The sequence below is a fragment of the Oncorhynchus mykiss genome, chromosome 23 (genome assembly GCF_013265735.2).
Source record: "Oncorhynchus mykiss isolate Arlee chromosome 23, USDA_OmykA_1.1, whole genome shotgun sequence".
Classification (NCBI taxonomy): Eukaryota; Metazoa; Chordata; class Actinopteri; order Salmoniformes; family Salmonidae; genus Oncorhynchus; species Oncorhynchus mykiss.
In genome coordinates, this window is record NC_048587.1 from 5415540 (window position 1) to 5429078 (window position 13539).

The window sequence follows — 13539 nt, forward strand, 5'->3', positions numbered from 1 at the left end:
TCTCTGGTCCCCGATATTACGCTCTTCTCATAGGGGTCAGACAGGCCAGGAGATTCCCCTGAACATATCACTTTTCATATTACCCTTCACATTTGTCTGGGAATAAGTGTTATAACGGGGTCAAATGGTTAGTGCTGAGATTTAACTTGACACAGAATTAGATGTTTGAATTTACAACACCATACCAAGTCATTCATAAGCCCTTGGAAAACTGTAAAATACAGTAAAACCTATTGGGGAAACCTGTAAAATACAGTAAAACCTATTGGGGAAACCTGTAAAATACAGTAAAACCTATTAAGAAACCTGTAAAATACAGTTAAACCTATTGGGGAAACCTGTAAAATACAGTAAAACCTATTGGGAAACCTGTAAAATACAGTAAAACCTATTGGGAAACCTGTACCAAGTAATTAATGAGCTCTTCCCATACATGTATGTTCTTAATGAACTTATCACCCAAACTTGTAATATCTTAAACTAAAAATCTAAAGCTGAAAATCATCCCACTTTTTTCTTTGCCTCCCCGAACCACAGCATCTGATCTGTAGATGGTGACAGGAAGACATAGCCTTGCTTTCCTGACACTATCAGTTGACGGGATCTTGTAATGACTAGTGGGAGGAAAGAAGGGTTCACACCTTGCTGAGTAGAGGGAAACTTTATCCAACTGGATTCATCCATCCCTCCAACCCATGTCACTCACTGAGTGCCCCCCCACCCCCACTAATCCAGGCAGCTCCACCACCCAGCTCCACACAACTCCACTACCCAGTTCCAGTCAGCTCCACTACCCAGCTCCACGCAGCTCCACTACCCAGTTCCAGTCAGCTCCACTACCCAGTTCCAGTCAGCTCCACTACCCAGCCCCAGGCAGCTCCACTACCCAGTTCCAGTCAGCTCCACTACCCAGTTCCAGGCAGCTCCACTACCCAGTTCCAGGCAGCTCCACTACACAGTTCCAGGCAGCTCCACTACCCAGCTCCAGGCAGCTCCACTACCCAGTTCCAGGCAGCTCCACTACCCAGTTCCAGGCAGCTCCACTACCCAGTTCCAGGCAGCTCCACTACCCAGTTCCAGGCAGCTCCACTACCCAGTTCCAGGCAGCTCCACTACCCAGCTCCAGTCAGCTCCACTACCCAGTTCCAGGCAGCTCCACTACCCAGTTCCACTACCCAGCTCCAGTCAGCTCCACTACCCAGCCCCAGGCAGCTCCACTACCAAGTTCCAGGCAGCTCCACTACCCAGTTCCAGGCAGCTCCACTACCCAGTTCCAGGAAGCTCCACTACCCAGCCCCAGGCTGATCCAAGCAGCTCCACTACCCAGTTCCAGGCAGCTCCACTATCCATCCCCAGGCAGCACCAGGCAGCTCCAGGCCCCAGGGCCCTGTGTGTCTCTCTGTCCCCTAATCAGAATGCAACATGATCTTCAGAAAGGAGGCTCATAATCTCCTAGCCGCAGGCTGACTGATTCTCTTAGAAAGGAGGCTCTCCTAACCGCAGGCTGACTGATTCTCTTAGAAAGGAGTCTCTCTTAGCAGCAGGCTGACTGATTCTCTCAGAAAGGAGGCTCTCCTAGCAGAAGGCTGACTGATTCTCCTCAGAAAGGAGGCTCTCCTAGCCGCAGGCTGACTGATTCTCTTAGAAAGGAGGCTCTCCTAGCTGCAGGCTGACTGATACTCTCAGAAAGGAGGCTCTCCTAGCCGCAGGCTGACTGATTCTCTTCAGAAAGGAGGCTCTCCTAGCTGCAGGCTGACTGATTCTCTTCAGAAAGGAGGCTCTCCTAGCAGCAGGCAGACTGATTCTCTTCAGAAAGGAGGCTCTCCTAACAGCAGGCTGACTGATTCTCTTCAGAAAGTAGGCTCTCCCAGCAGCAGGCAGACTGATTCTCTTCAGAAAGGAGGCTCTCCTAGCAGCAGGCTGACTGATTCTCTCAGAAAGGAGGCTCGCCTAACCGCAGGCTGACTGATTCTCTTCAGAAAGGAGGCTCATAATCAGGCTGACTGATTCTCTTCAGAAAGGAGGCTCTCCTAGCAGCAGGCTGACTGATTCTCTTCAGAAATGAGGCTCATAATCAGGCTGACTGATTCTCTTCAGAAAGGAGGCTCTCTAGTAGCAGAAGGCTGACTGATTCTCTCAGAAAGGAGGCTCTCCGAGCCGCAGGCTAACTGCTTCTCTTCAGAAAGGAGGCTCATAATCAGGCTGACTGATTCTCTTCTGAAAGGAGGCTCTCTCCTAGCCGCAGGCTGACTGTTTCTCTTCAGAAAGGAGGCTCATAATCAGGCTGACTGATTCTCTTCAGAAAGGAGGCTCTCTAGTAGCAGAAGGCTGACTGATTCTCTCAGAAAGGAGGCTCTCCTAGCCGCAGGCAGACTGATTCTCCTCAGAAATGAGGCTCATAATCAGGCTGACTGATTCTCTTCAGAATGGAGGCTCTCCTAGCAGCAGGCTGACTGATTCTCTCAGAAAGGAGGCTCTCCTAGCCGCAGGCTAACTGCTTCTCTTCAGAAAGGAGGCTCATAATCAGGCTGACTGATTCTCTTCTGAAAGGAGGCTCTCTCCTAGCCGCAGGCTGACTGTTTCTCTTCAGAAAGGAGGCTCATAATCAGGCTGACTGATTCTCTTCAGAAAGGAGGCTCTCTAGTAGCAGAAGGCTGACTGATTCTCTCAGAAAGGAGGCTCTCCTAGCCGCAGGCTGACTGATTCTCTTCAGATAGGAGGCTCTCCTAGCAGCAGGCAGACTGATTCTCCTCAGAAAGGAGGCTCATAATCAGGCTGACTGATTCTCTTCAGAGAGGAGGCTCTCGTAACCCCAGGCTGACTGATTATCCTCTCTACCTGCCCACTACTGGTGTATAATTTTATTTGATCACTCTGTGGGTGCAGAGAATGTTCTTGTCATGCAGTAAAATTCTGTAGAGACTCATGATTGACATAAATTCACTGAAAACCTGCTGTTCTCTCACTAGATCTCTCACCTAATCTACAGTTTTCCCTACTAGCATATCAACACTCATTTACAGTAAGAAAATATCAATTATTTCAATGGTTAAATTAAGATTCTACATATGTATATCACACTGAGAAATCACGTTAACTTGTTATCAGTAGTTTACCTGGTAGCAGGTCTATAATGTTACATCAGTACCAGGTATATAATGTTATATCAGTACCAGGTATATAATGTTATATCAGTAGCAGGTCTATAATGTTATATCAGTACCAGGTCTATAATGTTATATCAGTACCAGGTCTATAATGTTATATCAGTACCAGGTCTATAATGTTATATCAGTACCAGGTCTATAATGTTATATCAGTACCAGGTCTATAATGTTATATCAGTACCAGGTCTATAATGTTATATCAGTACCAGGTCTATAATGTTATATCAGTACCAGGTCTATAATGTTATATCAGTACCAGGTCTATAATGTTATATCAGTACCAGGTCTATAATGTTATATCAGTACCAGGTCTATAATGTTATATCAGTACCAGGTCTATAATGTTATATCAGTACCAGGTATATAATGTTATATCAGTACCAGGTATATAATGTTATATCAGTACCAGGTCTATAATGTTATATCAGTACCAGGTCTATAATGTTATATCAGTACCAGGTCTATAATGTTATATCAGTACCAGGTATATAATGTTATATCAGTACCAGGTCTATAATGTTATATCAGTACCAGGTCTATAATGTTATATCAGTACCAGGTCTATAATGTTATATCAGTACCAGGTCTATAATGTTTTATCAGTACCAGGTCTATAATGTTATATCAGTACCAGGTCTATAATGTTATATCAGTAGTTTACCTGGTAGCAGGTCTATAATGTTATATCAGTACCAGGTCTATAATGTTATATCAGTACCAGGTCTATAATGTTATATCAGTACCAGGTCTATAATGTTATATCAGTACCAGGTCTATAATGTTATATCAGTACCAGGTCTATAATGTTATATCAGTACCAGGTCTATAATGTTATATCAGTACCATGTCTATAATGTAATATCGGTAGTTTACTTGGTAGCAGGTCTATAATGTTATATCAGTACCAGGTCTATAATGTTTTATCAGTACCAGGTCTATAATGTTATATCATTACCAGGTCTATAGTGTTTTATCAGTACCAGGTCTATAATGTTTTATCAGTACCAGGTCTATAATGTTTTATCAGTACCAGGTCTATAATGTTATATCAGTACCAGGTCTATAGTGTTATATCAGTACCAGGTCTATAATGTTATATCAGTACCAGGTCTATAATGTTATATCAGTACCAGGTCTATAATGTTATATCAGTACCAGGTCTATAATGTTATATCAGTACCAGGTCTATAATGTTATATCAGTACCAGGTCTATAGTGTTTTATCAGTACCAGGTCTATAATGTTATATCAGTACCAGGTCTATAATGTTATATCAGTACCAGGTCTATAATGTTATATCAGTACCAGGTCTATAATGTTATATCAGTACCAGGTCTATAATGTTATATCATTACCAGGTCTATAGTGTTTTTCTGTAGTATTTTGACCAAATACATTGTCGTCCACCTCTTTCCCCTCCAACCCAACCTGATAACCTTATATCTGGGCAGAGGAAAGGACAGCTGATCTCTGGTTCTCTCTAAAGACCTTGTGTTTGAGGAAGTGACGCTTCCTTAACCCTGCTGACAAACATTCCCCAGCCACACACACACAGCCTGGTTTCTGGACCTTCTGCCATATCACATGACCAGCTTAAAAAAACGGATACTTCCTGTCCTGTCCATCTAGAGGAGAAATTGACGGGATTAAAGATTTAAAATAATCCCGTCCCAAACCTGGGTCAAACGCCACCATCCAATTATGAGGCTCCCTGCCTTTTGAAGGTGACGCAGTTGATCCTGAAACCCCTCATTATGGTTTTATATTAGCCCACTGGGCTTGGGGCTTCTATGGGGACCAGGGCCGGGTTTGGGGGATCTATGGGGACCAGGGCCGGGTTTGGGGCTTCTATGGGGACCAGGGCCGGGTTTGGGGCTTCTATGGGGACCAGGGTTGGGCTTGGGGCTTCTATGGGGACCAGGGTTGGGGTTGGGGCTTCTATGGGGACCAGGGTTGGGTTTGGGGCTTCTATGGGGATCAGGGTTGGGTTTGGGGCTTCTATGGGGACCAGGGTTGGGGTTGGGGCTTCTATGGGGACCAGGGTTGGGTTTGGGGCTTCTATGGGGACCAGGGTTGGGTTTGGGGCTTCTATGGGACCAGGGTTGGGTTTGGGGCTTCTATGTGGACCAGGGTTGGGCTTGGGGCTTCTATGGGGACCAGGGTTGGGTTTGGGGCTTCTATGGGGAGCAGGGTTGGGTTTGGGGCTTCTATGGGGACCAGGGTTGGGCTTGGGGCTTCTATGGGGATCAGGGTTGGGCTTGGGGCTTCTATGGGACCAGGGTTCGGTTTGGGGCTTCTATGGGACCAGGGTTGGGTTTGAGGACACTGGGCTTGGGGCTTCTATGGAGACCAGGGTTGGGTTTGAGGACACTGGGCTTGGGGCTTCTATGGGGACCAGGGTTGTGTTTGGGGCTTCTATGGGGACCAGGGTTGGGCTATCGAGATTGGGGCCACCCTACCTGAGACGCTCCCACCATGGCCTGGGCCGATCCCTAGCCCTGGGGGTATGGAGGCCAGGTCGGGGGCCCTGAAGAAGGCATCAGGTATGGGAGGCCCACCAGGTTGCCAGGTGACTGATATTCAATAAGGGCCCGGCCAGATGAAATTCCCCTCAGGCAGAGGGTAGTGGAGCGTATCAGGACGGAGACGTGAGATGGAGACGGTAGATCTCTGATAATTGACTAGATGGAAAACTACCGACTACCACTTCATGGAAGTGTAGCAGGGGCACATGTTATGAATGGGAGTGTGAAATGCTATCTGTATTTGCACGATTGTGGGACATCTTTGTAAAAAAAAAAAATGTTTTAAATAAATGATGAGAATTTGAAAAAAAAAAGATATTTTCTAGAGTAGCCAAGAATATGTATTTTAGCTGACATGTCGGTCCTCATAATGTGAAAGAAGATCAAATAAATGTCCACTGGTCCCGGAGAAGGGCAGGTCTCAGTCTGGTTTAGAGGAATAATTGACTTATTGTCATGTTCATTTGTTTGTGTATTTACTCCTGAATGTGTCAAGTCAAACCTGGACTTAAAGTGTGAATAGAACAGAGCGCCAGTGGATGGGCAGGGAGTTTTAATGGCAGAGCATAGGCCTACCAATAGACACATACATAAAATAGGTTCTACAATGAGTTTCTCACTGTTCAATTAATTGTTGCATGTTTATAGTTTTCTAGCTATTTTAGAGGGTTACGTATAACGTTGTAATTACACAGGACATCTATGTTCTATTTACTGGTAGGCCTACATTACAACGTTGGTGAAAGACCGGATTTTCAATTGGAAACTTGTCGCTGTGAGAACCCGTTTGAGTTTCACAAAAATACTCTTTGTTAGATAGGAAGCCCATGCTTCATGGACAACAGGAGGGAGATGTGGTCTGAGTGATATAATACGTTCCCAGATCTGGGGTCACCGAATGTTTTCATCCGAGCGCAGGAGGGGATCCCTTGGTATTGCCAGGGCCCATTGTGTCACAGCTACGGGCACGAACCTCTTGTCAATTTAGCTTTAGTCGAGACAACAGAGCGCCAGAGCGCACTGAATTATCCACCAATTAAGAGGTGTTCTCTTTAATTTACTTCCTTTGATTTCGTGCGTAACCGTAAATTGTTTCAAAATACGGACATGAGTAAGATAGCCGTTTAATGGCTTGAACATTTTTCATGGGAAAGCTCTCTCTCTCTCTCTCTCTCTGGTTATTATTGCCCACTACAGCAAAGCAGGGACAGTTATGTATCTTATTTTGTCCCATAATAGCAGGACAACTGCACATGACCAAACAATGGGTGTTACATGCTATTTTGCACTGACATGAATCGCTCGGTGGAAACGCGTCCAGGTTGATTCACGGCTCATTAGAAAAACATCGAACTATCTATCATTCTTATTTCTCACACGATGTTTAAAAAAATATATCACTCCGCGTTTTATGCTGTGAGCGATGAAACTCCCCCCAACCCCCCCGCTGAATAAACTGAAAACAGGTGTGAACTATTCAATTCCACAAGTGTCCATCTATCCATACACACCGTTAAAGAAGACCAATAGCTGAACTTCTGAACTGGGCAGAAATAAAGAGGTGATGTGTCTTGAATCTCAGCGTAAATCGGGTTTATTCAAAGCGACAAGCTGGAAAATGTCTCAGTCTCACCTACTGTTTTCATACAGTTGAGGAGGCATGAGCTAATGATCACAGAGGAAACTTCAGCGAAAGGTGAGGCCTTCGTTGTTGTAGCCTGTTACGTGAATGGACGTTATTTCTTCTTACATTCAATATAAAATATCATTGATCAATTTATGAACTGTATGGAAGCCTACTGGAACTGTATTCTCGAGTCTGAGATGGAATATCTGGCTGATTGTCTGGAAAGTTTATGAATGGAATGGAGGGAGGAGAGAGTACACGGCGGGGTGTAGGATTAATTCCAACCTCGATTAAACCTGAAATACTTCTGGTAAATAATTGTCAGTCCCATTATAAATACTGTTTGGTATTGTAAAGAGTCAGTGACCATGTTCTCCCACACCATTAACAGCTGTAGCCTATCAAATCCCACAGGCGCATTAGTGTTTTCAACGTAAACTTACAATGTAATGAGCCATAAATTAAGATTTACACGTTAATCATTTCAAGATTTTAGTGTTTATAAGTAAAAATGGAATCGTGCGTTAAAAAAAATGAAATAGAGCTCTGGTTTATTGCAAAGTTGAATATTATGGCGGATAAATATGAGACATCTTCACTTTGACAAGTCCGCTAGAAAATATGACAGAATCAATCATTTCAGATATTACATTTATTCAAAACGTTTGACAATAGGCTTAAATAAAATATACACACACACACAAACACAATTCCTTCTAAAAAAAAAAAAAGTACACAAAGTGGTCTCCAAAGAGGGCTACTTATCAAAACATAAATCTGCAGTAGCAGTAGTAATAGTGTTCTATTTATAAACAAAATACAAGATCTTCCGAACGGCACTGTGACGTCATCCATACGGCCAATAGATAATAAAACAAAGGTGGAAGGAAAAGAGTACAGGTGAATGTTTACTCCAAGGCAAGACCCCATTCCAGGGCTCCAGTTGGGCATAAAAACAACAAAGTTGGTCTTAATTATGCTCTTAATAAAATGCTAAGTGGAACGTAGTTTCGACCCACTTTGAATCCAGATTCAATCACGAGAAAGTTTATTTAAGACATTGCTATAACACGTTCTTATTATGAAATGCGTAACGTGAATAATAATCATGGTAATTGATGTACTCACTGAGTACTTTATACAAGAATGCCAACGAGTTGCATAATATTATCTACATATATCTGACATCATTAGGACAAGGCTTATAGCCTACTGCCTTTACACCTCGGTTCCTTCGCGGCTGTATATCAAATGATTAACACTGAAGTGGTTTGGGAGAGAGTTGGTGAGGCCCAGGCCTCCACTGTGATTGTTCTGTGCTGATGTGTAGTAGTTCATTCTATTAGCTGTGGAGAGGTGAGTGGTATCAGTGTTCAATGGCGTGATTTGAGAGGGCGAGTATGAACCAAGTCCGGACATGTTTTCTCGGGTCTGATGAGGCGACAAATCCCCCATAACATGTCCTCCTGAACCAAAGTCCCCCCTGCCCCCCTCCCGGGTAGAGCCGTTGTTACTCCCCGCCAGCATCGTGTTCATAGTGGAGACAAAGTTGTTGTAACAGGGACTGTGTTCCACAGACGGGGACGGGGATGATTTGGGCTCGGAGGAACCAGGGGAGTTCTGGAGGCTGAGAGGGGATGAACTCATGATGCTGGCCGTGTCGGAGAGCTTCAGGGCGGCAGTGTCTTCTGACTTCACCGGAAGAACAGTGTTGTTGGTGTCTCCTCCGTTCAAGTCAGCTCGTCTCTTTCTCTTTCTTCGGAAGTTGCCGTTATCGAACATTTTCTCACAGTTTGGGTCCAATGTCCAGTAATTTCCCTTTCCTATGAAAACATGAAGACAGGACACAACAGACAATGTAGGCCTGAACGAGATATCAAAGGTCATGACTGTTCTAGTCTACTGTCAGACACGTCTTACCAAAATCACATGGCAAAGGTATGACATTACAAAATGACACATTTAATAATAAGTGTAAATAATGACGAGTTAATTACAAGTACAACAGGTATTGTAACTTACCAGGATCATCGTCATCCCGGGCAACTTTCTTAAAACAGTCATTCAGTGACAGGTTGTGTCTGATTGAGTTCTGCCACCCAGCTTTACTCTTCTTATAAAACGGAAAATTCTCTGCCACATACTGATAGATGTGACTCAGCGTCAACCTCTTGTCCCCGGCGCCCTGGATAGCCATGGCTATGAGCGCTGAGTAAGAGTAAGGAGGTCGAACCATCTTGAAGAGTTCCTGCTGGCTGGAGATCGACAGCCATCCGAGGTCAGCTCCACCAAACCCCGTAGGAGGGGGCAGGAACTGCCGCTGGTTCGCTCCGTATCCAGACTGTATGTACGATGTTCCATTCAATCCCGTCAGGTATGGAGCCGAGTCGATGCTCGGTCCGTTTAGCCACAGGTACGGGTTGGTGGTCGGCGAGGTGTACTCACCGAGGCCGTAGCTTGGAGGATGCGCCGGCGGCCTCTGCGGGTGGTGACCATGATGGATGTTTTGCTGGTGCTGGTACATGCTGCCGAAGTTATCGCAGTACACGGCCATATCCAGGAGCTCCTGTGCGCTGTGGTGCTGAATGGGGCTAGTCTGCGCGTTGGATGGCTGCTGTCCAAAAGCGTTCATAATCCGTTCTATTTGAGTACGAATCCTGGTATCTTCTTCTATCATCAACAACATGCGGTTCCTTTCCCAAAGCGTCTGTTTCCGTCAGTCTCTCCCGGAGGACTGAAGGCTAGACCCACGGGGAGGAGGCGTATTTAAGCGTTCCGCCTGGAGCGTCGACAGGTAAAACCCCTGTGAAAGGAACTGTCTCGAGGGTGACTCCCCCTTCTCCGTCACGCTTCAGTCGAATTGTCTTAACCGAATCTGTGCATCAATGGGAGAGATACTGGTGAGAGATACTGGCCCACTCATTAATGCCGTTTTAGGAGTTAACCTGGAGCAAGATAGGCTGAGTAATTTACCGCGCATGTATAGCCTAATAAGCATACGCAATAAAAATAGGCATTTAGGCTACAAGTTATCCAATAAAAACAGTTTTACAGTTGGCCAATCATATTTCCACTTTTACGCACGGACGCTTTTACAAATATATATCTTAAATAATAGTTTTATGAATATACCTTCACAATGTCCATATACAAAATGTAATTGAAATAAATATTTTATATATTATATATATATATATATATATATTAAATCAATTGTTTCTGTCAAATATAAGTTGTCAGTTTAAGAAGTAGCCTTTGCGTTTTGGTGAACAGTAGGATACATACTGAGAACAAACGGTTCGGCATAGAACCAACATTTTGGTTCAGCGAAGAAGAACATCTAACCATACTGCGGTTCTGATCGAAGAACCCTACAAAAAGGGGTTTATTCTCTATAGAACCTTTAGGGGTGTTATATATGACGGAGCAACATGAGCCTTTTCCCTCTCAGAGTGTAGGGTTAAAACAACGGGATTATTTGATGGTAGTTAACAAACACTCCTCCTGGCGTCCAATGTGTGGCAAAGTAAAACATAAACCAAGTTAGCCTCTTAAAACATACATATACAATGTACTATAGGCTATGTGTTTAGACCCCACGGTCTCTGGAACGGATTAGATGACAATAAACATGGCTTATGTGTTACAAGTGTGACAGAGCAACACAACACCCGGTAATGTGATGGTTTCCCGCGTCGCTGGAGATAATGTGACTTTCCCCGCGTCGCTGGACCACTGCTCCTGTCATTTCATTTTAGTCATTTATTTATTGGGTGGGTTATTAAAATGTTTAATAAAATTACTTTGTCCAAACATGCTTATTCACTATTTTTTTTTATTTTTGTTTTTGTTTTTTTGGGGGGGGGGGTAAATTATGAAATGTAGACTAGGCCTATATAGGCCTCAATACACCGAATGATTTAAGAGTTTAATACGTTGCATTTAAATTGAGAAAAAAAATGCATTCTATTTGGGAAATGTTTTATATTAAATAATTCTCCATCACAATTTTTATTTTATTTTTTTTAGGTTAGAAAAAATATATCGGAGCAACAGACGTTGTTTCAACGCATTTCATCAAAATTACAGACACATTTTGTAGAAACTTTCACACATCAATGGACAATCATTATTTGCCCTAAAAAAAAAAATACATGATCGCCATCCGAGGACGAGCTCTAATGATCGTTTACAATATCATGGGCCATTAGAAAGATACATTCTGATTGACCAAAGCACACGAGTAAAATGCCCAGCCTACAATGCAATGAAACAAATTCAGGGACACCAAGGGATAAATAAATACATATATATATATACACGATCTGTTTGTCAACTGAAGAAAATCTTCCACATTTTATTAGTTTAATGTTAAATTATAATTAATTATGTAGTCAAATAAAATACGGGACAGTGCTAAACCGTTACAGAGTTAAAAATCACATGTTTGGTGTAAATATCGCAATAGGCTATTTAGTTCTTTGGTGAGTTATTGTGAGCGCTGTAGTGCAGGCTATACTCTAACGTCCAAAATGTTCCATACGAATAAAGAGTGTTTTTTTTTTATCATTCCAAAAATGTACATTGTAACAGTTTATTTGGGCAAAGTAGGATTTTGGCTGCAATTTTTTTTTAAAGAAAGTTTTCTACAAGTCCATGGGTTTGTTTCGTGTTGTTTTCAAATGCTGCCATCCTCCGGTCTCTTTCGACAGAGACAGAAACTGACTAGATACCTACGATTACTTTTCAACCGCCACTAGAGCAGTCTCCGTTTAACAATGTGTACACACCCTGACCGGGCTCACGTCAATAGTATTTTACAACTGAATAGGTGTCAAGAGGGACCCTAATCTAGGACTTTCAATTGGATGGCCTCTTAGACTAGGACTAGGTGAATTAGCCTACATAAATGGTCGGTAATAGACCCTCCGATTGTTTTGATACAACGTCATAAACAGTTACGATAATAAACGGTAGCATACTATCTACACGGATCATACTTGGCTTCAAATGTGCCATATAGATGTTGAGTGATAAGTCGACCCATGCTACAGTTTGTTTATTATCTATACTTAGTCTCTTTAATAACTCTACCTACATGTACATATTACCTCAATCACCTCGACTAACCGGTCCCCCCGCACATTGACTCTGTATCGGTAACCCCCCCTGTATAAAACTTCACTATTGTTATGTTACTGCTGCTCTTTCATTATTTGGTACTTTATTTATTTTCTTTATTTTATAGAGGTATTTTTCTCAACACTGCATTGTTGGTAAAGGGCTTGTAAAGTAAGCGTTTCACTGTAAGGTCTACATCTGATGTATTTGGCACAATACAATACAATTTGATTTGAAATAAGATACAATTTGATTTGAAATACAATACAATTTTATTTGAAATACGATACAATTAGATTTGAAATACGATACAATTAGATTTGCATCAGTTCCGTCAGTTTTTCTCCTGAGACTCTTTCCTGCTGTAAATCCTCTGCAGGTTTCTGGACTGTAGGTAGTCAAAAACATCACACTCATTATCAGTTATTTACATCCTCTAAATTACACGATGTTGTATTTATATATATAAAGGATTTTATAAAAAAATATATATATAAAAATATATATAATATATATATATAAAAAAAATATATATATATATATATATATATATAAAATAAATTCTAGTTGTTTCTACTAATTATTGTGGTGGCATAGGAGGAAGATCAGAATGCCTGAGCCAACAGGTTGTGAGTTCAAATCCCAGGTGAGAACATGTTGAATATTAAATACATTCTGTCAACTTAAAATGATGCGTTTCCTCAATTTCTCTCATAGGTTCATTAATCTAGAAAGGATTATTTGTGCATCGTAACTTAAAAAAGGGCTGTGGAACTAGTTCCACTCGTACGGTGGTTAGAGCGCTGTATAAATGAACATGAACAATGTAATCATTGGGGAAAGGGGGGATAGTTTTTATTTTACCTTTATTTAACTAGGCAAGTCAGTTAAGAACCAATTCTTATTTTCAATGACGGCCTAGGAACCGCCTAGAACCTGTTCAGGGGCAGAACAACAGCTCGGGGATTTGAACTTGCAACCTTGCGGTTACTAGTCCAACGCTCCAACGCACTAGGCTACCCTGCCGCATTCAACTGAAATGTGTCTTCTGTATTTAACCATACCCCTCTGAATCAGACCGGGGGGGGGGGGGGGGGGG

General features: G+C 42.6%; 1 protein-coding gene across 1 annotated transcript; it reads right to left on the reverse strand.

Moving 5' to 3' along the window:
* Window positions 1–7859: 7859 nt before the first annotated feature.
* On the reverse strand, window positions 7860–10067 carry LOC118943897 (forkhead box protein I2-A-like). The gene is made up of 2 exons (XM_036960737.1): window positions 9342–10067; window positions 7860–9142 (listed from the first exon to the last, which is right to left on the reverse strand). The coding sequence occupies exons 1-2, from the start codon at window positions 10003–10005 to the stop codon at window positions 8538–8540; spliced, it is 1269 nt and encodes a 422-aa protein (XP_036816632.1). The 5' UTR covers window positions 10006–10067; the 3' UTR covers window positions 7860–8537.
* Window positions 10068–13539: the final 3472 nt, after the last annotated feature.

Bases quoted from the DNA above. Each gene is read 5' to 3' on its own strand.
- LOC118943897 (XM_036960737.1), bottom strand. From the start codon at position 10,005: ATGTTGTTGATGATAGAAGAAGATACCAGGATTCGTACTCAAATAGAA. The intron at 9,143-9,341 runs GTAAGTTACAAT...ATGTTTTCATAG, and splicing joins CCGGGATGACGATGATCCTG to GAAAGGGAAATTACTGGACA.